The sequence below is a fragment of the Pholcus phalangioides genome, unplaced genomic scaffold (assembly GCF_987345545.1).
Source record: "Pholcus phalangioides strain wild (caught in Gottingen) unplaced genomic scaffold, Ppha-v1.0 ptg000008l_1, whole genome shotgun sequence".
In the NCBI taxonomy this organism is placed as follows: domain Eukaryota; kingdom Metazoa; phylum Arthropoda; class Arachnida; order Araneae; family Pholcidae; genus Pholcus; species Pholcus phalangioides.
In genome coordinates, this window is record NW_028301601.1 from 9,789,273 (window position 1) to 9,815,915 (window position 26,643).

General features: G+C 35.9%; 1 protein-coding gene across 4 annotated transcripts in view; it reads right to left on the reverse strand.

Moving 5' to 3' along the window:
• Positions 1-26,643, reverse strand: part of LOC149083639 (uncharacterized) — a 42,462-nt gene that overhangs the window by 14,002 nt on the left and 1,817 nt on the right. For 2 of the 4 annotated variants that reach the window (XM_089234122.1, XM_089234120.1), the window contains exons 2-5: positions 3,828-4,028; positions 2,909-3,207; positions 2,268-2,540; positions 610-694 (exon numbers count right to left, since the gene is read on the reverse strand). In XM_089234122.1, the coding sequence (XP_089090248.1) occupies positions 610-694; positions 2,268-2,540; positions 2,909-3,207; positions 3,828-4,028 (858 nt within the window). Of the gene's footprint in view, positions 1-609; positions 695-2,267; positions 2,541-2,908; positions 3,208-3,827; positions 4,029-15,863; positions 15,957-26,643 lie in introns of those variants that run through there. The other 2 variants (XM_089234123.1, XM_089234121.1) reach the window with 2 other exon arrangements.

Here is a 26,643-nt window from a genome sequence, read left to right on the forward strand (position 1 = left end):
CATTTTGTATTAAAAGTTTATAATTTGACTCAATTTATTTGACTAAATCAATTAGATGCCTTAAATTGTGTTTTTTTACATAATGTTTCAGAAGAATGACTATATTTTATATGATCAATACTTGTGATCAAAATATATCGATTACATTTTTCGACGCGGGTAAACACAAAATGTTTCAATGGAAATTAGTGATGCTTCAATTTCAAATCGAGTTTCATGGAAGTTTTGGAGGAAAGACCAAAATTGTCTCCACTATGAACAACAGTTTTCTTATTCAGGAAACATCAGCTCTTCTTCCCTACCAGCACCATTCAAGAGCAGTTTCAAGGGTTAAGAAACAGTGTACAAATCAAAATTAATTTTCAAATCGGTGACTAACATAAAATGAACTTTTAAAAGGAAAAACGGCAACAAGATTAGATCCGAGCTGTCAGTGGATAGTTGCGTGAAATGAATAAATATATTTTTTAAGCATCAATTTATTTTTTAAAGTTGTCAATACTATGTATGTAATGAATGATTAACATTTGAAAATATTGAATTGATCCCCAGCGCTAGCTTATAGCAGAAGTTTTTATTATTATTATTTTTTTTAATAAAAAGATTTACCCAGTAACTGGACTAAGTTTGGATGTTTCATCTCCTTCATGATAGCTGCTTCTTCCAGAAAATCTTTCAATGCCATCGTGTCTTCCTGTTTACAGAAAAAACAAAAAAAAATGTGAGAAAAAGTTTTTTTATACATTAAACAAGCTTTACAAGAGTATAGATCGATACATTAACACAGAGTGATTAAGTGAAAAACAAAAACATGAGTCCAAATCAGGCAAGTGTGAATTTGTTTCCTGTGTCATTTGTTGAATATACAGTTGGACTCACTTATAACAAACATGATTATAAGCTTTTACACATAATGAAGTTTTTCTGCGACTCGTGAATTTTGTATTGCTTATCTATGCTGTTTTGATTGCTTAAAACGAACATTGATTTCAGCAAAGTAAGCCTATAACAAATTTTTGACCAATTTTTAAACATGGAATTGTCAAAAATTTCTTCGTCATCTTTCTAAAAATCTTTTTATCTGTAAATTTACTTTTCTGCAGATGATATGTCTTCTTTCTTTCCTTGGAAAACATTCTATGAGAGTTGTTTTGGGTGTTTTGGGTAATGTAAAACCATATTTCGCTTATTTCCTACTTTCCTCTGTTAAATCTTATTTTGATTGCAGGAAACCTCAGTAGGAAGAAACGATTAAGGTTATGTATTCTCGAGAATCTAATTTCTTAACCACCTTAAGTGCAAATTTGCCATTCTCAAATTAGCTTCAGATGTTGGTTGTGATGGTTTCATTGTGTGCAAACTAATTTTAAGAATGCCCGAGTGCAAAACACAACTCATTGCTTCAGGAATTGTAATTATAGAGTAGGATGAAAGCCAAAAATAGGCGGGAAAAAAAAGTGAGGTATCAAAGAAAATTTGGGATTATACTCAGAGTTCGTTACAAAATGGTTGTAAAAAAATTAAGACAAAAACATTTTCTAGTGTTTGTGCATGCGTGGTATAGCCGTAGTAGGTAGGGCCTCCAAAAAATGGCTCGGGGATCCATGATGTTCTTAAGTCAGCCACCTCGTTGGCCAGTTTGCCTGTTGTGGCGTTGTATTTGTATTAATGGGTTATAGCACAATAGTAATTACACAGAGTTCAAGAACCTACAAAAATTAAAACAGCCATTTCTTCAAAGAAGCATGCTAAGCAATGTATGTGTAATTCAGCACATCTTGAACACAAAACGCACAACTCTGACATCATAAATACAGTATAAGGCCGAGCATAAATACACACAAAACACATTTCGGCATGCCCCAATTTGTAACCACTTCTTCAGAGGAATTTTTACAAAGCGCATGTACAGTTGGTAATATAAATGTATTTAGAAAGTTCTGTCATCTTTTTTTTTTCTTAATTCAACAAACTAATAACTATGAGTAGATGCAGATGTTAAAAGTTTAACAGCACAATAACAGGACTCGAAGAGAGGACAGAAACATTTATCAAAAAGTTGCAGAGTGATAATGTTATTTGAATTTGCGTGTGAAGACTTTACTATCGTACTGATAGGAAAACGTACAGATATTTTATTATACATGGAGTGTGAAACATGTGACATTGAAATGCTAGTGAGGATTTTACTGCATGTACATGCTTTTGATGAGATAAAAAATTATAAACATATTTATGATTTTTTTGCTTCACTTTCTGGTCATTACCTTCAGAGTCTTCACAGCCACGGTGACATTGTACCTCTTCCAAACTGCTTCATAGACATCACCATACTGACCTCCACCAAGTTTGTGCTTCATCACTATATCCGTCCTGTCTATTTCCCATTCATCCGGTTCTGGACTTAAAGCAAAAACAGTGGGTTTATTCCTTTTTGGGGCTGGATATAGCAGCAATGTGATGAGACCATCTGCGTGCATTGAGTGGTGATGTACTAATTCGGCCAATGTGTTGAAACGACATTCTGATGTCACATAAACCTGACACAAATAAATAACTGATTAGTATATTAATGGACAATACATTTGAACTTATTTATAGCAAACCTTCAGATACAACGAACAAAATTTTTGTCCCATATCCCATAGCATGTTTTCTTATTATATCATATAATTTTCATAATCTTCAGTTTTCACTCACTAGTTTCAGTGCTGTGTAACTGCATTACAGCATAGTTGGGTCAGTAACTTCAACAGCAATTTAACAAAACTATTACAAATATAGTTTTTTTTTTTTTTGGTAGCAAGCGCGCGCACACACAATCCTCTTATGGTTTATGTATGTGCTACAAATCTGTAGTTAACAGTAAAAATTTATCTTGCGTTTTTTACTGAGAATTCAAACTTACTTTCCCATCAGAGTCTTCGCTGATGCGATAGTGGTAGACCCTGCCTTCATATCGCAGAGATATCGACCTCTGGCCAGGACTGCTCTCACTCTCCCTGACCAAGAAGCTCCCATTTATGCCACTGCTTAGAAGGTACTCAGCAGCATTGCGAGAAATCGGACCATGGTACCAGGAATGTTTCTCCAGGCTGTTCACTGGTGTTATGTAGTTGCTCGGAACCCAACCAACTTGGCAGGATCTGGACTGAGCTTCACACCATTCACCAGTTCTATTGTAAGACAGCACCCTCACCTGCTCTCCTGTAAAATGAATTACGGGTGAAAAAATCATGCACATATTTCACAACAAATTCACAGATGACGAGCTTGACAAAAGTTTGAAAATATTTAACCACTACTTCATCAAACACAAACTCTGGCCATATCACTATATTGCAATTTACTGCCATTAATTAGTTGGGTTGGAAATTAACGAACCATGTATCAGTGATTGCCTCAAGCTCGTTAAGGAAAATATCTATATTCCTCCCAGAGTTTGAACCTGGGACTGTGACTGCAATCTTTATGGGATGGACGAGCATTTTACCACCACGTCACTCTGCCGCTAAAATACTTAACCAGGAAAAATGCCTACAGCTCTATTTGTTTCATCATTTAAAACTTTTTAATTATTCCTGTAGAGTTTGTACGTTTATAGATGATATACTTATTTATAATAATAACTGCATCATAGCATTTATTCCAGCCCATCACCACTGCTCGACATGTGCTCTGAACAGTCTTCGTACTTGGGGACGGTTAGGCAGTCTTTGGCAGCAATATTCAACTTCATTTCACATAAAATATAAGTATCAGAAAATAGTTGTTTTCTTTTTCTTTCTTCATTTGTTAAGGATGTGAAGTAGGAGGAATGACTATACCTTTCTTGAGCGACAACTGGTTCTCTCCTCCAGATTGGAAGTCATAGAGAGCAACAAAAACCTGCGGATCTGCATCTTCTTGGAGCAGAAGATTTTCTTTTGACATCCATCGAGATGCTGTTTCCACACCTAATGGTAATCCAGCAGTGTCCTCAAGAAGACCTGGGATTTCTGGTAATGGGCGACTTTGCAGCAGTGCTTCTAGTCGAGAGAAAATTTAATTGTCAAAATACTAATTCAAAAAAAATATTAATCTTGCCACAAAGGTCACGCATTTTCATCGGCAGAACAGAAGAGTAAAAATTTTATAACATGCAAATTGGGCAGTCAGGGTTCATACTCATTCTCCTAAAAAAAATTTCCCTGACTTTTCCAGGTTTTCCAGTCAATTTTTCAAAAAATTCCAGGTTTTTTTTTTAATCAAAAAGTTGATATAAATTAATAAAAATTTACAAAAAATTAATTATAAAATTATTTATATTAATTATAAAATTATTTATATTAATTATAAAATTATTTATATTAATTATAAAATTATTTATATTAATTATAAAATTATTTATATTAATTATAAAATTATTTATATTAATTATAAAATTAATAATTTTAATTGCAATATCATAATGACATCATAATCATAGATTTTTTTACACGCATTTATGCTTTTCCAAATACGTTCCTCCTCGGCAGTATCTCTACTGTTTAGTTTTTGCGATATTTTACGGATTATCCATATTTACGATGTTATCGGAATTCCCTTTTTTATCCCGACGGAATTTTTTTCCCCTCTTTATTATTTTTTTTTATCGATTTTTTTTTCCGATCAAACGACAATCGTGACGATTTTCCAGGTCGTTGTCTGAAATTTCCAGGTTTTAAAACAAAAATGGGTCATTTTCCCTGTTTTCCCTGACTTTTTTGAGTAAAAAAAAATTTTTCCCTGACTTTTCCAGGTTTTCCCTGACCCGTACGAACCCTGGCAGTTACTCAATTTCAAAATAGCCTATGTATTAAAGCTAGAGCCATAGCCAAAAAAACTTTCGGGGGAGGGACTAGTACTTTGGGAGGGAACAAAGTGATAGAACAATAAATGTTATTCATAAAAATCTGTCATTTTCTAACATTTCAGGAGGAGAGGGTGTTCTCTCCCTCTCGCTGTAGCCTTGATTTCAGCTGATGCATCAGTAATTGGATTTTTAAATCAATGGTTCTCAACTGGGGCATTATATTCCCCATTGCAGCCCTGAGATATTCTAAAGAGGCTGCAATCAAAAATGAAGTGGTAGGAGAGCCATGACCCCTCTTAAATAGAGGGGGGGGGGGCCACAGAGAGCAATGAAAAACAATTCAAATGTGAGGAAATAAAGCTTTTATGCAAAAAAAAGGTGGAGAAAAAGTGGCACTATTTTCTGAATTCAGCAGAACTTCCCATAGAACTCTGGCCAATGTAAGGTGTTAAGCCCCCCCCCCCCATGTCCATTGGGAGTGGGGGGGGGGGTGTACACGATGAGATCTGACATCATGATTTTCAAAAGAAAGAAAACATACGAGCTGTTTTTCCCCCAGCTAAGAATGCGGCTCCAAAATATCATTTTGCTTGGGAGTCCCGCGATGTTTAGGTGGCATGACATAGAATCTAATAAAATTGAATATTGTCCAAGGGGAAAAAATAGGTGTGAGAGACTGCTTTAAATCATGTCTATTCAACTTGTAGCATAAAAAACTGCAGTGTATTCTAAAATATCCAATTTCCAAATTCCGTGATGATAGACAAAGAGAGAGAGAGAGAAAGAAAGGGCTTGTATTTTTCAATAAAAACATACCAGAGAACCCTTAGGTCAAACACATGGTGTACCCAGGACACCAGTCATGAAGTTTGACACTTACAGCTGCATTGAGGAGATATCTTGCCCAACTTGATTCCATGTATTTCAGCCATTCCTAGATACCTCCCTTCCTTAAAGCAAAGCCGTGTCTTCCAAATATGCGGTTGTAAGTTTTCTAGTGATAAGATTCCCCCCCCCCCAACCGGTCAGATCAACTGCCAGTGGGAGGAGTCAGCTTTTATTCAGAGTTTGATAATAGAAGGAGAGAGATGGTGTTTCTTTTCCCTTTGCTTGGGAGAAGGAGTGTGTGTACAGCAGTGTTATCCGAAAAATTTTTAAAGAGTAATTTCCCTCTTTTCCCCAATTTTAAGGGGTAGTTTTGTAAAAAGGTGTGTTTTTTTCAATGAAAAACATAAAAATAACTAAATGAAAAACAAAAATACCTAAAATTTGAAGGAGTATATTTTCACTTTTCAACATTTGGAGTGAAATTGAATCTTGATGCATGAATCCCGAATCTAGATGTATATTGGCGAACAGTATAAATTATATATGAAAGATATAGCCAAAGATATCTTCCTTGGTTATTTTGTTACATTATTCTACGAGGTGAAGGGAATTCATTCTACTCTTGCACGTGAAATCGGAAAATAAGTATTCTTCCTGAAAAAAGACTGGACATTTTGCAAAAGATTTAGTGATTTCCACTATAGCAGTTATAATGCGCGGCTTAGGGAAATTTTAAAAACAGCTTAAAAAGGGTTAAATAAAGTTTTTGAAGTGAAAGTAGGATATTGGAGGATTAATTTTTCAATGAAATGTGAGTTCTGATTCCAAAATTAAAAACCCGGTTCAGCCTACACTCAACTTTCTTCTCGTATTTTTTACGGAAGCAGCGTAATCTGGACAAGACAACACATTTTATCAGAGAGAGAGAGAAACAAAAAGCAACTACCTTTTTAAATTATCGTAAAAAAATCCGAGAAAGACATACAAAAACTACGAGAAAAAATTGCGAAAGTAATGATTTTTTTTCCCACCTTTCCTTCCGCGAAAAATCCAAGATAATAAGCAATACCCTAACTTCCTCCCCAACTTGAACTTCATTCAACAGTTTTTATAACAAGACAAACAAACCACTGGTGCGGGCGGCAGATCTTAAGATGAAGGAAGTAGGCAGGAAAGAAATTTCTGAGAAACGACACAGAACCGGAACTATTCTCAGTGTGGGAAATCGTAAAAATCAGCGGAGTTCTAGAGAGAGAGAGAGATGGGGGAAAACGGTAAGACTTTTTTTTTTCTTTAGCGCTCTTGAGTTGTTTCCACTTAGCAAGGGGTGGAAAAATGAATGCCCGATTTTCCACTATTGCTTATTTACTCAGCAAGCAGGAAAGAAACAGCGACTGTGCAAGAAATTTCTTGCAGGAAGTTGGTTGAAAGTGAAACTACCCGCAAGAGATGAGGGCCCAACCGCTTGAATAGCAAAGGAAAAGGGATTCTCACGAAGTAGAGATGCAGTCAAGAGAGAGATATGGATAGCTTGACAGGAGGGGCAACTGGTGTTTGTAAGTGATAAAAATACAGCGCTAGTTCCTCAAGCAACAACGGAATTTCCAAGAATGCAGTTGGAAAGGGTCTCGCTGAATAAATATTCCCTTTCCTCTGAATACATGCGGTTTACTACCACATCGTTCTGAAACTAACAGATAATGCAATCACTCATGGGTAGCTGACAAAAAACTGAATTTTCATGTCAGAAATTAAAACGTGGGGAAAAAAAAAACACGATAATTCTGAAGCTTTTTGCACCGTATTTCTCGATACGGAAAAAATTCGTTTTGGTGAGAGAGGGCCTTGATAGTGGTTAACAGGCAGGGCCGCAATTAGGGTGAACAGGCGGGTCTGGTGCCCCGGGCGCCGTACCAGAGAAGACGCCAATATTTCAACCTTCAAACATCTTTTTTTTTTTTCAACATCACAAGGGGGCGCCATAATTCCTGCTTGCCCCGGCTGATCAGGCATCTAGTTGCGGCCCTGCTAGTAGGATACAGCAATACCTCGACTCGCAAGTTACGTAATTTTCTGTGGAAAAAAGCACATTTTTCATGTTCAAGCACAATCAGCGGAATTTATGCTGAGATATTCTTTTGTTCAGTATTTCATTAGAAAAACTTTCCGCAGTTGTCAGTGTCTCTAAAACTTGGAAATCAAAGTCGGTATTGGGGTGGGGCGAGGGGTATCTTCAGCATATTTCCTGAACGGTGACAATTCATTCCACAACAGGCCACAAATTCATGGCCACAACAGGAAAATTGCAAAACGAGATGGCTGATAGATATAAATTAAGTTTATACAACTATGGATGTCAATTACTATTACAGCGATACAAATTAAAAATAATAACGAAGAAACAAATAAATTTGAGAAACAAACGCTATAAATAAAAAGGAATATCTACTACCAATACATGGTTGTCATCAATAAACGATGGATGGGTTCCCTACATGAATACTGTATCGTATTTCATTTTGAATGGTGACAATCAAGGTAAAACTTACTACAACCGAGGATATGCTATTTTATTTGTTCACAACCCAGTTAGAAAATTATAAAACTTCCCGCAACACTACAACCTAGAATTGTCACTTATCAATCGATACTGGTGTCAAAGCGCTACACTGAAGACGTATTCATAACTTATGGTCCATCCTATCCATCCCGTTGAAAATTTCTAACACTTTCCGTACGTTATGGAGTACTTTACTAATTAAATATCAGAATCATAAAATTATCTAGATGATGACGATGTCCCAAAAAAAAAAAAAAAATCATGCCTACGGCACCAGTTGCAACTTCGCAAATTTGTTCAAAAAACCTAGGGTTCATCTCATCATTTACAGAAAAAACGCCAGCCAATAACGCTTAGAATTCCAATCACCACTGAAGATCATCTAAGAACAGGGACAAGTATCTTCCAGTGATTAGAGACGAATCTTAAAAAAACAAAAAAACCATCCATTTGCAGAGGGTCAACACCCATCGTTCAACAACGTATCAATTATTTTTCCTTCTTGTTTAATACGGCCCATTTGAAGAAAGGCGTTGTTTCTACCACGGACAAGGCGGCGACAACGACCTTGCACTGATATTGAAACCAGCACGCTAAAAAAAAAAAAACTGTCCTCTTTGGAATTGAATACGTTGACCTCCAATAAGACAGCTGAGCTCAGGAAATAACTCGTTCAATATACGTACATCAAGTTAAGTTCAAAAATGTTCCTTGAAACCCATTCGTTTTATTCGATTAAAGGCAGTGTTGGTTTCAGAACACGGCCACGGGAGCCGGAATGACAGTGATCTCTTACTTATACTACGTCGGTCGGTGAAACGGAACAAGGAAAAAACGACGCAATAGGTGAATAGCATTATTTACCCATGTCTTTGATCAGGAGTGCAAAAAATCATCTTATACCAGAGAAATGTTTTAGTGGGAGGGAGATAAAAACAGAGATCACAGTACAGTGGAACTTCGGTCAACGAACAATTCGCATAACGAGCAAAAATTTTGACTCCGTTGACGAGTGATGGTTAGCATTACGAGCAAAAATTTTACGCTTTTTCTATTTATTTTTGCGTTATCACAACTGAGCTGATGGTTTTTTGCTTTCGCCCACACACGTCTTATGGAATTTTGGGTGATATTCTCCCCTACGATTATCCGGTAAGCGTGTCTCAGTCAGAAATTTAACGCACGCGCGTGTGAATATTTAACATACGAAACAAGATGTAGCAAGCATAGCAGCGATGCGTTATGTGCACTTGAAGGTTTTTTTTAAATTATTATGCTTGGAAAAAACCGTGGGTTGATTGTATTACTGAACATGATTTTGAGCGGGGCTAGCTCATAAACAGAGCCACTACTTGTCGAAGAGATTTTGTGCTTGGGGAAGACCATGGACTAGAGGTGCATGAGGATGGCATTCGGGAACTAGTGGTGAAAAATGTCTAGAAGTTAACGGTAGATGAAGTGATGGATGTCTTTCTCACGCACTTGCGAGAGTTTATGGAAGGTATCTCGTCCGAGGAAGAGAGAAGTAAGGAGGAGTCTCTCACATAAAATGCGATAAGAGAGATGTGTATAATGTGGGAATCTGTGCAAAACTCTGTAGAAAAGAACCACGCAAATAAAACTGGAGCACTGTGCAAGCAATGAATCTCTCCAAATGAACACTGCAATTTACCATTTCCCAGAAATCCCAAAACAGAGGCAAAAGCAAGTGTCATTGGATTAGGTTCTTTTTGAAAGTCAGTTTAAATAGTCCTAAACGATAGTCCTCCTCTTCCTCTCGACATTTAGAGAAAGTTAATTTGTAAACATTATCATATTGTGTGTTTATTTATGGAGTTCTTTATAATGTATATTTTATTGCATTATGTATAATTGTTATTGTGTTTAATTATTGATTGAATGTCATTTTCATTAGTCATTTTTATGCGAATGAATAATTGTGGAACGAATTATCCGAGTTTTCATTATTTCCTACTGGGAAGTTTGATTCGAATAACAAGCTATTCGGATAACGAGCACGTTGGCGGAACGAATTAAGCTCGTTAACCGAAGTTCCACTGTACTTTGCACGAAATCTTCCGGACTTTCACAACATTGATACAGTAATCCTGAGTTCCGCGATTAAGCGATTTTTTCTATGGAAAAAAGCACATTTCTGAAATTCAATCACGGGATTATTACTGAAATAGAATAGTAGAGATTATCAAGTGATAACTAAGCAACTTCTGTTTTTGGAGGATACAGCGTATAAAAATATAAAGATGAAAACTGCCGGGATTTAGAAATAGAATCCCACGGCTTGTTTGGCATTTGCCATTTTTACAAAAAACAGACAATTTCATACCTGTAGTGCAACGCTAGTTTCAAATATTATTTGTTTATTTTGTTGTTCTTTGACGGCAATTCACCTGGCCCGTGACTTTCAATTAACTACAAATCATGGCTGAAAGTTGTTTTCTGCTTCCAAACACAAGCAGCTCATTTCTTTTGATGGGCCGAGGTGTTATCGAAACATTTAAAGCATTTTACACGACTTTCATTTGCAAAGATTTTAAGAGTATACATCTCTTTTTACTGGAACGGATTGCCGTCTTAAAGCAAATTAGATTTTATGAAGCCATAGAAAAGCACCATAGTATTACGGGCCATAATAACGAACAAAAAGACAAGTGCTCTTGTCTTGGTACAAATTAACTAATATTTATATGTATTTCTATGGAAAACTGTTTCCCGAATTCGAAACACACACACGCCCTCGGTCCCACCTATCACATAACTTCGGGGTATTACTGTGTATAAGCACCACGATCGTGGACATAAAAACATTTTAAATTGAATACACGACTTCATTTTCATCGACTACAGCCACCGCAAGACATCGGGTTGGGAGAGAAAAAAAATGAAAAGACCCTCTAATTGCTAACAGCCTACACAGCGTGAATCAGAAATGTTTCACATCAAATCAGGGCGTAACGGCAATAGCGAAGGGTTTCTTAAAGAGTATCACCATTATAATCATCATCACTCGAAGAAACTAAAGGACGAGGAGGCCAGGAAGAGCCTCATTTGTGCCTCACTAGAATCTCAGTTGGAGGAAGAGGTTAATTAGCGGAACAAAAAAGTATTCGTGTATAAATGCGTAATAAAAAAAAAAGGATTGAGGGAGCGGTAGAAAATCAGATTCCGAATGTCTTTGATGATAGTGATGATGACCCCAATAATGGGAGTATTAACAGGTGTTGAATCTCGCCTTCGAGGTCCCAATACTTTTTTGGCACGTTCACAAGATGAGGAGCGAAAAAGACGAGTAAAAAATTTCCATTCAGTCACCGTCAATGACAAAAGATTATGTAGTCGTATAATTTTATAATTCAAATAATAAAATTCAGTTACCTGCCGATAATCGACCATTATTTTAGTGAGCTATTATCATAATCCTCTCGTTTATTATCATTGCGGCTCCACCTATATCTCCGCGAGATATTTTGCGTTACCCGAAACTGGTGTACGGAGGTAAAGGATGAGTACGATTAGTTAGATTTACACAAGGAGTGAATGGTTATTTTGATTGAATGTAAATTTTATTTTTCAATATATTTTGCGTGGTCCGACTTTTATTGTATCTGAATATTTATTATTGAGTTTAAGAATTATCATAACCGGCCATTTTACCTATTTCAAAGCCTTGGATGAAAGAGATTCTTCTAAAGTATTTCACATAATGGATTCTCCATGTCCTTGAGAAGTTAATGATAAACATACAGTGTATCCCAGAGCTTGACAAATTCAAAAAAAATGATTCAGGTGCAAGAAAAGCTTTGGCCAAGTCTAAAATTTTGTTTCCCCCCGCCCCCGATATTTCTGACAATAGGAGACCCTTTTTCATGTTCGTTGACACGCCGCTATAACTTCCAAAAACTTGGTGTTAATGCCGCAATCACACCAGAAATTTCAAGCGCCAATTTCAATTTTTGATTCGCCATGGCGACCTGGTTTCCCGGAAAAATTAAATCAAGGCATGGGCGCAGATACGGGGGCGTGGGGGGCATTGCCCCCCCCTCCAGCGTCAAAGGTGTAGTCGACTGATCTAATGTATATATGCATGTATGAATTGACATCATCATCGTGGCCCCCCCAGACTTCCAAGTCTACCTCCGCCTATGAATCAAGGTTTCATTTGAATAGCATATAATGCTAAATTGTGCACACACACTTTTCACCTCTAAAAATCATTTAGCCGTTTTTCTCATGTTCAATCTTCAGATAAGTAGACACCTGGTGGCAAAACTGCCAGTATATGTTGAGCTATAAGCTCTAAAAGAAAAAAAGTTCGTTGCCTCTGTAGCGTAATGGTCTAGCGAACTCATACGGAATGCGGGAGGATGGTGGTTCGATTTCTACAGAGGCGGTTGAATTTCCTTCCCTGAAATTCATCTTCGCATCAACCAGATGTTCCAGCTGTTAAAAACCTTCGTATGAAAGGTTCTCGTCAAAGCTATTTGAAGTCACCTTTAACTCAATTCTGTATGAAGTTCTAAACCAGTTCAAACAAATAACATCATATAGAGATATAACACAAAACAAAGGCTGCCAAAATCGGAACAAAAGAAATTCAGGTGAAGGTTTTAAATTTCAAAGAAATCGAGCAGATTTTTTGCCTGAGAGAAACTGTCAACAACAACAACAAAAAGAAGCTTTTCGGGACTTTGTGAACTTTTCCATTCCATGGTGGGAGACATGATGAAATAAATTCCAAAAATTTGATGTTGCCCGCACACTCAAAATTAATAACCACGTATGGAAAATATTTTAGGCGCGAGTCCTAATTTTTTAATTCACTCTAGCACCTGGAATTTGTCAAGCCCTGCACAAGACAATACACCCCAATCTATAACCTTATATAAGCACCGAATACATCAATGCACGGGATCTGGAATAAGCGTAATCGGTGGAAAATGTCGAACACACATGATATGTATAGGTTTCGATTGCAGGACAGGAAGCAAGAAATTACAAAAAAAACTGTTCAAGAAACACATTTCGTTTCTCACAAATATTGTATTAGCAAATTATAAATTCTAAACAACGAGGTCATGAGAAACACGAAACATTAACTTCGACATAGTATACAGTATAGTACCGACATCCCGCCATTCTTCCTCCCCCATCATTTCTACATAAAAATGATATCAGATTTAGGTTACCATAGGATATCCGGTTGCGAAATTCGAACATTAGCATCGAGATCCGATACAATAAAGGACTGAGATTTCGTTTATAATAAAGAGGTAAAAATAAAATTAAATTAATGTTTTAGTCTCGTTCAATGTGAAAATAATTTGAATAGCTCGTGGTTTCTTTTAAATTTCATGGACTTACACGCTGACACTATTTACTTTCCAAAAAAAATGATGTTGGCTATGGCGTAGACACAGCCGCAAGTTCCAACGCGAGTACGTGTTTGCTTTCGCCTTGAGTGGTAAGTGTTGAACAATCAAATTCAGTGTTTTTAAGTCTGTAACCGATGATAATCGTACAATGAAGCGAATCTGAAGCATGGTGAGGCGAGTGAAAAATATACATATGAAAATGGGTATTGGCCTCTATCTCTTCAATCAACTCTAAACAATGAATTTACCGTGTTTTTTCTTGTTTAGAACACAAGGAAATAATTGCATTTCTCCTTCTGGTATCAATTATGAAATAATTTATAATCAATCGATGATAGCTTACCAGGTACACAATACACTGAATAATTAAAACCAGTGGCTTGTAAGGCTCCGATATCACAGTAAATGAGGTACCGTTGGATTCGTTTTAATGAAATCTATTTGTAGGCATTTTTGTTTAAAGCAAAATAAGCATGATACATATATTGACCGAATATTTCAGTAGCCATCATATAAATTTTTCACAAGAAACCATTTCTACTTTGACGGGGCCGTGAATTTTGGTCTGTTTTCTGGACCCTTCACGATATTCTAGATCTCGAAAAAGAGCCTTCTAAAAAAATTTCAGGTCAAGAAAATGGTCCCTTCACAAAATACAAATCAATCAAAGAAACCATAAATTTGGAGTTTCCTTTGTGGAAAAATTTACTAGACTATCTAAAACTATCCTTACGAAAAACTAATGAAAATTTTCACAAAAACAGAATCGTATAAAAAGTGTCAGAGCAGATCCCTTTTAGATCCCATAGGCTTTGCCTATCAATTTTTCTGTGTTGCAAGAACAGAAGAATTTGTAAGATATTGTTAAATAAGTACTGTATAAGTTCTGTGTTCAGATGGCAAAATGTTATAAGTCACTTCAAAATTTTATGCGACTGCAATTTTAAGATTTAAGATGTCACGAAAAATATTTTTAAAAATGACGTTACAATTTGTTTTCATTATAACTGAAAGAGAAAGACTTCCGACATTTTATCACCTTCTAAACATGAACGAATGAGACTTTGGAGTACGAAAAACTCAACATTTTGGGAAAAGTGGCATAAAATTTCGCCATCCGAGTAGTTATACTCGTGTATAATCCCGTTCTTGCATAAACCGACTTAGCCCTACATTCAAAAGTCCTATTATTGACGGCATCAAAATCCACCCTAAATAGGGATTAAAAACTCAATACAATTTTATATGCATGGTGTTTTCAGCATTGGAGTGTCTTTTAATAGCACATCACTGCTGCAAACATTCCACTTTTTTTCTTTTCTTTTTTGTGACCCACAAAGAAATTCAGGCATCTGGACCAATTGCTGGTAAACAATAACGGAAACCAATTGATACAAAACAAAGTACGTGATCTGAGATATTAATTTCATAGAATTGTTTGTTTCGTGTTTTGAACAACGAAGAGCGTCACGATTGAAAAACATCTCTCGTAATAATTGTTACAGCGGGAGAATAACCAAGAAAATCCGCTAGTATTTTTGGGAAAGTGCCTAGCGTTTTCTCCAGAATGTTTTTGCAGCCGGTTGGTAGGAATAAATACCCGGATGAAAGCTGATGCGCTCGTTGCTCCTGACATTTTAAAATTTTCAGCCAGTATGAAGTCTTTGCCGGGCGATTCGCCTGCTGAAATGGCGCGATGGATAACACAAAGTTCCGCGAAACAGTCTCGTAAACATCAAATCCCCATCCCCCGAGAAATAAAACGCTAAAAACCTTTGATCTAGCTCACTGTCACATTTGACAGGTATAAAGATTCAGAAAACCCTGCTAGATACTATTACGGTAAGATATTTATTTTTAAAAAATTCAATTTAAAAGATAGACAAGGAAGGAAATATTTATTTGAGCTTTGCTTGTATTCAGTTTAATGGAAAATTGCATGAAACGATGCTTCTCAAAAGTTAGTTCGCAAAATGTGTTTTAGAAGAACGTTTAAATTGAAGTGAAAATACAGCGAGTGGGTATGCTTTATGGTTTAGCTGAGGAGCTCCTTGATGCTATTCGAAGAACACTGGATTGAAACACTAATTGACTTGAATGACAATATTCAATCCAAATCAGGGAAAATAAGCATGAACTTTATAACGATAATATATATATATATTTCATTTCCGATTATACATGTTAAAAAAACCAACGAATACTCATTGCTAAAGCACAGGCGAAACAAAGCAACAAACTGATAACTCACCACGAACACAGCATTTTCGCATCATGTCAATACCAACACCTGATCAACAATAAAACGGGGAAGAAAAACCACTAAATTTCCATAACTCCGACATTAATTAGCATACACATATGAAAAACATGGCAATTCACGCTGTTTCATTACAAGATGCCAGCTGCCCCACAAAGTAAGTTGAGAAAACAGGGGAAAACTTGGACAACACTAATTCTATCACCTGCGATCACTGATACTAAAGTGGCATCTGCTGTGGCCTTTTTTTCCTCGCAGCGGACCACATACCACTGCTGTGGTATCATGTTCCCATTAACTCTCAGTGAATATCTTCTCTCTCTTTTGGATGGAGGAGGCTCTGTCTCTGTAGATTCAGGTTCGATTTAAGGGGAGAAAATAAAGACCTCTAGGACATAGCCAAAACTGGTCTTTATTAGCTATATGTATATGGAGATGACGCCATTGCATCACAATTTTCACTTTCTTTTCTCCTCTTTTCAACATAAGAATTTGTAGTGATATATATGGCGATGAAAAATGTATTAGAATCCTGTCTTATCTTTTTAAAGGACACGAAAAAAAAAAGTAGACCTGTCCGATGGGTGGTCATGCGCCGATGAGCCGGTCACGTGTATACAGCTGATTGCATACCGATTGACTGTGAAGGCGTGTGCTGTAAAAGAAACATGCATGTTTCACACTGCAGAAATTGCCCACGAACAAATTCCGCAGCCTCAGTAATGGTGAAGAGGATGAAAAAAGCACTTGGCGGAACGAATCGAGTTTCGATATGATTTCATATAATTTATAATGACACCAGTCCTCAGATGAAATAGAGACAACGTTTCATTTTGGTAGAGACAGTGTCCATATTTCACAATTATTAAAAAAAATATTCGACTTCAGCATCTAACCACAACTTTTTACGTCATCTTGTAACAAATTATTACTGATGAGAATGCTTTGATCTTCCGATTATTCGGGGAGGAAAAGATTGTATTTAAAAAGAACCCACACATTTTCTTCATTGTTGTATAAAGAACAAAAGACCCCATTAAATCGTGAAACTACTGATAATTGTTATTTGTACATACACACACATATACACTATGTACAATGCGCCATATCATAACGCGTTTTCGGGTTCAATGCTGAGGTCAAGGATAACTGGTTCTTTGCTAGTAAGTCATCCAAGCATACAGTGGAAAGGAGGGAATCGAAAAAGACACGTGGAATGCGGAAAACCGTTTGGTACTGAAACAATATTGGCCGGTTTCTCTTGAAAAATTTCTCATCAATATAACTTGAGTTAGACATTAATTTTCATCTCGTCAGAGAAAAATCAACAATTTTCTTCGCAGGCGTAGATAGACTTGGAGGTCTCGGGGGGGGGGGGAAGCAAGATGATGTCATATATATGTTGATCAGCTGACTCCACCTCTGACGCTAGAGGTATCTCCGCCATGGTGAATATATGGAGTTTTCTCAAAGTTCAGGAGGACTAGATCCCCAGACACCAATCCCTGGTTACAGCCTTGTCACTTAAGCTGAGGGAGGAGTGATACACAACTCGAAATAGTGATCATCTGGTATAGTGGCTCTTAGGCCGGTATTACACTATAAAAGTTGGATAAAATCCCTTTTATAAAACTTAAAAAATCCAACCAATGAAGCTCATAGGTTACATTCCAGCAAATGCAACCGATAATGTTATTGGTTGAATTTTTCAAAATTGATAAAAGTCCTTTTATCAAACTTTTATAGTATTTCCGGCCTTAAACAGAAGGAAGGGGGAACAAATAAAAATGCTAATAACTAGTCGCATGATACTGTTCATGTTTTTTCTGTCTTTTTGAAAGTTGTTATGAAGAAAGACATCATCCACAAGTGTTGTTTATATTATGAACAAAAATTCTGGATGCTGAAATGTTTTCATTGTAGCAGAAATAAATGTGCAGGTCAAGCGGAACACATGAACAGTATTTTATATACTAATTCTTGCACACTATTTTGAGTCACTTCAGAAGAGCGTTGCCGTACATAGGTTGTATTGAAATCCATTTGAGATCGGGTTTGTAGGTTCATCATCACAGCCTCCAATGCAAATCACACACCACTTTGCATCAGTGCATAAATATTTTAGATCTGATAAAGAGCTTTAAATTTTTAATGGACGACAGGTTTTTTTTCCAAGCTTCCTCCAAAATATACCCCCAACTTTTATTTATAAATGAGATTTAAAACACAGTCACAGAAAGTAGTCTCATATGGCCAAGTTAGGCTAAAGTTCAAGCTTACAAGTACAGTCAAACTCCACTATTAATATAAACCTAGTTTATAAAACCAGTTAAAACGAATGGAATTTTTAATTCCATCCCATGGAACAATAAACTTTAAACTTTTAATTCCAGTGGCAGTGGTTCCCTTGCTTGAGTGATTGCTCAGTTAATTTGGTTCATCCATGGTACCCTAGAATGGTCTGGAAAAGATCTACTTCAAAGAACTGAACAAGCACACATTATCACCAGCTCACCACAATGCCTTTAGAAGACGTTAAACACACTTTGAGAATAAATGTCATAAAATGTTCTCTTATTAGACCAGACATAACAAAACAAATTTTTTATCTCTCTATGCTTGTTAGAACGATGTTCGGCTGTATTAGATCAAGTAGAATGAGAAAATACAGTGTACCAATATAAATAACCAAATAAATTCAAACTTAAAGCTGTATGTCCGTGAAAGTGAAAAACTGATTCCAATTGAAGTCTTCTTAGGGCAGAAAGGGTTAGAAATAAAAGTAGTTCTAAACATATTTGCCTGCACTATTGTCTGATTTTGCAATGACGGTTTCATTCTATTTTTTCCTCTAAAATGTGGCCTCCATTCGGAATAGCTCGAGCTAACTCAGTAGAAAGGCCATGCACAGAAAGGGTGGATTAGAAAGAAGAGAAAAGATATTTATATAAGAGAAATAAATCCCCCTTGGCTAAGTTAACTTCGGTTTCTCTCCCCCCCCCCCCATTGACTTGAGAGCATTCCTTCTACTTTTATGAATATAATATTTTCAGTTTACAAAAAATACTGATAAATCCAGAGGAAAAAAAAGTTTGCTCTCAAGAAACATGGCTAGTGCCTAAGTTTCTTAAAAACTGCTTTGTGTGTGTTCTTAAGAAACTTAGGCACTAGCCATGTTTCTTAAGAACACACACAAAGCAGTTTTCTTTTTAGAATAACAGTCCAAAAAAATGTTTGTTTAAACTTTTCCAACACTCACCGATCCCCTTTTAAATGTTCAACATAATTTCCAGAAATTTTGTATTGCCTTCTAACTCCAATCACATAAAGACTTTAGACAGCAACACATATTTTTCAATCACCACAACATCCTAGGATTTGTTGAGCACTAGTTTGAAATGACATAATTTTCACACATCCCCTCGGAGAAGGAATTGACAAAAAAAAAAATCCCAGGCACCAAGTCAACATGTGATCAAAAAAGTTAGACCTATTGGCACATAAAATTTTTGTTGCGTGGTTGTTGAATGGAATCTGAGAAAAAAAACAAAATTTTTTGAAAATGGTGCATGTCTCTCTCCCAACATGGAAAGAGATCAGGCATTAAATACTACTAAACCATACATGCACCTCGTCCATATTCCTCTGCGGAACTTCTAACGAATTGGTACATGTTGGAATGTGTGTGTACATATAGTGAACCTTCCGTGAAGTTTGTTTCTGTGTAATGCTTGTTATGTGCAGTGCTGCATTCTGCAATCAATTTTTTAGGTATTAAGTACTGGGGAAAAAAATGGAAGTGGGGTATCCATTAATTTGAAAACTTTTTCTCAGAGAAAAATTATGCTTGGATCACCTTAAAAATTGTTCGGGTCCCTAGATTTTTTTTATTATTTGTCAAGCTTTACCTCATAGGCCCATTTAGAGGCGAAATGTTTTCATGGTTTGACAAAAAAATCTAGACACCAACCAAATCATCTTAGAAGTCAAACATATTTTGTTTGCCAGAGCTAGTAATTACACAGAAAATTTTAGGAGCAAATTGCAATTTTCTGGTCACCATAGCAATCTGGTGCCTGGGATTTGTCAAGCCCTGTTATTTTCTACCTCTATCATATGGGAATCTTACATTATAGTTCTCTTTTATCCATCAAACTTTCTTTGCAGATTTTTTCGTTTCCCCTTCAATTTTTTTCTATCAAAAGGTAGGTGTGGCAAATCAACAAAAAACTCAGGCGCCAGTCAAATATTTAGGGGAGCTAAGCACAATTCTTTTCTGAGAAAAGTCTTCTACAGATATATATTTTTAATATTTTTCAAGCACTTTCAGTGACTGATCCCCTTCCATGTTATTAGAGATGCCAATCCAATTTAAAAGAAAAAATGTGATTTCTTTGGACTCTTATTTACTGATCATGCACATAAAACTTAACCCTTTAAGTGTCAATGACGAGATATCACTCCTGCATAAAAGCCTCTTATTTCAGCATTGACGAGCATAGATAGTTTGTAAAGTTGATTTCTCAATGGAAAATGTTACTCTATACCCATGAGTTTGCACCTGCTGAAAATTGTACTATTCCATTAAAAAAGATATGACATTTTGCAGGAGGAGGGGAGGGGGGGTTAGTGATTTCTAATTCAAACTTAAAGGGTTAAGTCGCCAATCCCAGATTTCTCATTGCTATTGCATGCTGGGATAAGCCAAGGTTTTCTGAAAAATTTCCATCTCCTCCTTGATGTGTTTCTAGTCACTTCAATGTTTCATTACCCCGTTTAATTTAAGTAACTCATACACTCTATTCCTGCTCAATGGTAAACATGATTATATTTTGGATGCGATGAAACTTTCTATTCTAAAAATTGATATCACAGGCAACTTTTCTAATTCAAATCTGACGTAATTCAGGAGAAAAATATGTATCAAAAAGACTTAGTTTGCAATACACTAGAAAAAAAATAAATGATCTCTTATGCATGAAGAAAGGTAGAGTTCAATCTACTCATACAGTTTGACTGTTGAGTTCTTGCTCATTCTCTGAGAAACACCATGACTTAATTTATTTCATTCCTGTATTGATATTTAAAAATGAATTTGCCATCATTTATAAACAGGTTGAAGAATAATGATTAAGTCACATACCAATAAGGTAAGTCCACCAGTAGTGGGCCTATTGTTTTTAAAAATGAAACAAAAAACAGCAAAACAGATCAAAGATGAATTATAAGAAAAAAAATCTGAATAGTTTAAACTCTATTCTACCACTACTAAACCACACATGTACCTCGTTCATATTCCTCTGCAGAATTTCTAACGAATGGTACATGTTGGGATGTGCATGTCTGTGTTATGAACCTAATGTGAAGCTTGTTTTGAACTGTATTCTACCATATTTCAAGCTGCATTGTTTTAATTTTCAGTTTGTATTGAAGCTGGATAAGTTTTTTTGAAATGTAGGTGAAAAGGGAGTGTTGCCTCGACTGATTCTTAGCACTTTTAGCAAGACCTATGTTTGTATTAAATTTTGTTTAACTCCATAGTGCATTTCATTTTCTGTTTTAAAGTGTCATTATTTCATGTCAGTAAATTCTGAATATTTTATTGTATTACCATAAAGGAGATTGATTTCAAATTTCATAAAAATCGGGTGATAAACATGAACTCGAGTTCATGATGTCTCAAGAGGTTATGATTTGAAAACATGAACTTGATGGTACATAAAAGTTAAAGGGGTGGCCCAAGGGTTGAGAATTTTCTAATTCTTCTAATAGCGAGCCACATGGTCTTATTGCAATTATCAATCATGCTAGAGAGATAATGCTATCTCCTGAAAGCAGAATATGCTTAAATCTGTGACGCAAAACAATCTGGAAGAATTTTGAGAAAAATGAAGAAAACACTATTATGGGAATCTTTACTGCAGAACATTTTCAGTCAGCCCAGGACTCATTGCAGAACAATGAAAAACATTCTGCTTTAGGGATGTATCTTGTAAACAATCTAAATGATATTGTTGGGTATATAACATACATTATTGGGCATTGAAAATACCTTTTTTCTTTCAAAGGCTCTTTTTTCCAGCCAGATATGCAGGCATTTGTAAGGCCGGAAAAAAAAAAACCATTCCTAGTGACTGCTTTGCAAATGTTTCAGTATTTTAGAAAAAGAATGAACAACACACTAAAGCTTTAGAAGAAGACAAAATCAAGAGTAAAAATAAAGAAAAGGCAAGAGAAAAATGAAAAAATCTTCAATGATTTAGTGTCACTTTTAGGATGTAAAACTAATAAAAAAGTGCTCAAAAGTGCATTTATTAAGTGCATGTATGGTTCAGAAAATAAAAAATAAAAATTATACCTGTTTAATGTTAGAGATCAATAAGAAATAATAAAAGGTTTTTTTGAGCAGAGAATTGTGTTCAACATTTCTAGACTGATGTCAGAGTCGGGAGTGCTATGAGTGCTTGAGCCAGGGCCACAACTAGATGCTTGGTCAGCCAGGACAAGCGCACATTTTGGTGCTTCCTTATAATATTGAGGTTAAGGTTAAAGGGTGAAATTTACACCTCCTCTTGTCTACCGCCCAGTGCACCAGACCCAGCTGCTCTGCCCTAGTTGCAGCCTGGGCTTGAGCAACCCTGATAATTTACGTCATAAGTCTGGGCACCCACTTAATTGATTCGGAAATTGAAATTTCCTACATAAAAATTAAGATGAGCACCCCCCAGTTCACAGCACTTCTGATGCCCTTGTTTCCAGATAGTATTGCATCAACCACAGCTAAAGTTCATCACCTTGTTTAGGTATTTTTTCAATGAAAAAGGTACAGGGGGTGTACCATCTTCTGATTCTTAACTACAGATTTAATTTTAGTTAAGAATCAAGAGACAATTTTGCTACCACATTCTTAACTAAGAATCGTTTTTCTTCCGTAGTTAAGAATTGAGTTAAGAACCAAGGCACTACCCACTTTTTAGCAATGCGAGAAATAACAAATTCTTTCTTTAATAGAAGTTTATTTATTTTTATTCATATTTACGATCATATTTTAGAAAATTTAAAAGTATTCAACTGATGCATTTTCACTGCCGAATAAGGAATTTGTCCAATTTTTTAAGTTATAGAAAGGTTGTGTGAGAGAGTGGAAAACAATTTTGGAATCTATACACAGCACATATATGTTGGTAATAGTGTTAAAATCGGATCATCTTGATAAATTTTGCTACATTTATTAAATTTACCAGTGATTATGCATAGTTCTTAAATTTTCAATCCATATATATCATGATCGATGGGTCGTAAATATTTCCACTTTTTTATGTTATGGGAACTTGTAGATTTGACAATTTTTCTTAGCTTAAAAGGTGAAGAACTTTTCACACAAAATATGTGAGAAGCTCTAATCTGCCAAAATGTAACTGCACATGAATATAAAAGTCATTATTAACTTGCTGCTGCGTTTGTTTTTTCCCCACACACTTCAATGTATGCAAAAAAAGCCAACACCACAGAAACGATGTCAATTTTCACGGTTACTGCGTATTATATGATCACTATTATTTTTATTTGACCAAGAAGCAGCTATGCGATGCATGCAGTACCATGTGCATTTTGCCATGAAAACTAATTTCAATTAATTAAGAAGCATATTATTGTTAGTCTTGCAATGTTAGCTTTACTTACATACATAATGTAAACAAAGATGATTCATTTATCGCATTAACCATAGATTGACGATTACGCATAATATCCTGCCAATGTGTTTGCAGTATGCGAGCAAAATTTATGAAATTTATTGAAATAGCCGATGATTATTCACAATAACAGCTCTTTAGCACTTTCACCATAACATGTATAGCATAGCCACTCTTTGTGGAGTGGGGGGACAATGTGCTCCATCCCTGTGGATGTAGGAAGAGAATCTTTGATGTCAATCATATCGGATAATTAAGTATGAACATTTTTTGGATTTTTACTGAAACACGGTTCAAAAAGCATTATGTATTAATCATTTCTTCACCACCATGGTTATATTTCCTTAAAAGAACTTTGCTATCTTTTCAGGCTAGTGTCATTCTAAAATTTATTTTCCTCTTCCCTCATCTTCTCAACAACACGTTAATTTTTAGCTGGGTGTTGATTGGTCAGTGGCGAAATTCCCCAAAAGGGAAATTTTTTGGCCTGTCCATCGTCGTAACCTCAACAATAGCCTTTAACAATTGCATCGTGGTTGTATTCAGAGCTTGATTCTTAAGGTGCTTCTTACGAATCGATTCTTACGTATGGGTGATTGGTTATTAGGAATCAGAAGAAGGTATATCCCGCCCAGTACTAGAGCCCAAACTAAATAGTTTTCTAAAAAAAAACTATTTTGCCTCTTTCATCCCTAAAAAAACTCTTGGAGGGGATATTGCTAGCTACTAACTCTTTTTTTCCTGATTTGTCAGGCCCTGTTCTACATATTCAAATATGTATTGGAATGGGACTGCAAAGAGAGTAAGTATGGACATGGATTCATATTGGTGTTCACATATATAAAGACTGATTCAAGGATCAGTTAATAGTGCAATTTTGAAATAAAAATTACAGCTCTATATACAGCCTTTGTACAAAAAAAATTGGATTGAACTACGATTTATATTGCATTCTTATAGAGTATTCAAATCATTAATTATTTAAACACAGTAAAACCCCTGTCCAAGTAGGAACACCTACAGTTACATTAGAATCTGTCCGAATTAGAGAGATATCCAAGGCAAAGTATTGTGGACGTTGTGTTGAATCATAGTTGGTTTCATTCAAAACCATCTCTAGTAGAGAAGTGTCCAAATTGACAGGTTTTACTGTAATGGATTTTGGCAAAGATCAATTATTAGAACTGATTGATATTGGGTTGGTGTGAGGTGTACTGCTAAATTTCCTGTAATGATGGCTGAAAAAAAATCATAGAATCACCACCACATCTCAACTGATACTATTATTCATCAGTGAGTGTTGGCATCTCTGCTTAAAAACCATAGCAAGTACGAAAGTGTGATTACATCCTATTAAACAAAACTCGTCAGACAATATCAAGAATGAATAAAAATGTGATGCATTCACTTATTTCACATGCATTGAGCAACTCATTCACCATAATTACACAATGATTTTATGGTACATAAGTGAGCTGAAAGGTTTAAGCTACGGTCGCATTTTGCGAAAATCTTAGAATGTGAAAGAAGTGGTAGCCACTTTCGCAAAAATGCATACAAGAGGTACAGAACGAGTAGACATCCAACCATTAGCATTATAGCATTTTGCTAAAGCTTTTCTCCTCATTTTCGCTTTTTTGCGAAAGGAATTGTTTTTATCTAGCTTAAACCCTGGTGAGCTGTGCATCCCGAAACTTGTTTGGATCACTGATATTACATTATAAATTTTATAAATAGAAGAGAAGGTTGAACATTAAGCTCTATAAGTATTGAAGGTAATGTGTAATAAGTTGAATGGGTAATTCCAAAAAGAGTAAATTTCGACATGGATTCATTTGCATGATATTTGATTGGCTTCAGAAATCGCAAAAAAAAAATTAGGTGCCAGCCAGATTTCTTAGGAGCCAAACACGTTTTTTCCCTAAGGAAAAGTCCGAAATAATGTTTTGACTTTTCTGGGACTTGATGACCTTTTCCTATGTCGCATCCTGGCAGGGTTGAAGCTAGGTGGTATTTTTTGCAAAATGCAAAAGAAAATCTTCGAATGCGAAAGAAGAAGTAGCCACTTTAGCAAAAATGCGTACAGAAGGTACGAAACAAATATACAGACATCCATCAATCATTAGCATTTTGCATAAAGCTTTTTTCCATTTTTGCTAAATGACTTTTTTTATCTAGCTTAAACCCTGCAGCACAGGGACCCGGGTTCGAGCCCCAACAATAGCACAGTGGTGATTGGCTGAAGTTTGTTTTCTGTGGTGCCCAACTTTGAGGTGCAAATATGCAAGCAGATCTACTCATTAAAAAGTCTCACCACAGAGAGCAACAAGCCTATAAACAGTGCAAATATTCAGTCGTTACACTTCACTTCTGAAATATAGATGGCAGCACTGAAAAATCACACATAATATGCACTTAGACTGTTAGGTAGACACACTTACACTTCCGGCACAACTCACTAAGTAGCAAATTACCCAAAGCAATAGATCTGAGCTGCGCTCGGTTGGGGAAAAACCCTTTCTCATGTTGAAAGACACATTAGGAAATTTAAAAAGTTCGTGCCATCATTAAACTTCAATTTAACAATGATACATAGAAAGTGTTAAGCATCAATACAGATTTTTGGTAGCCATGGCAGCCTGGGAGTTGTCCAGCTCTAGAACATATGAACACGGATTTAAGAATTAATCGATGGTGCAATACGGAATTGGATTATGCAATTCTATACAGCAATGATATAAAGGAAATTGAACGATTCAAGAAGCGTAAGATCAATGGCATGCAGTGCATCAATATAAATAGCATACCAATTTGTGGAGACAACTTCCATAGGACACCGAAAGAAACACACAGAATATTGCTGAGCAGAGTTCTGGGATATTTGATAATTTGCCAAAAGTAATTTGCTAAAAAGTAAAAATTTGCTGTCCCAGTTGCCATCTCACACCACTTTAAAGTGGCTCAAAATATAATTATATTGTGTGTTTAAGAGCATTGTATATATTAGGGTGCTTTAATATGGTTGTACATATCTTTAATTATTTAAGGACAGTAAAACCCCACTTAACGGACACCCC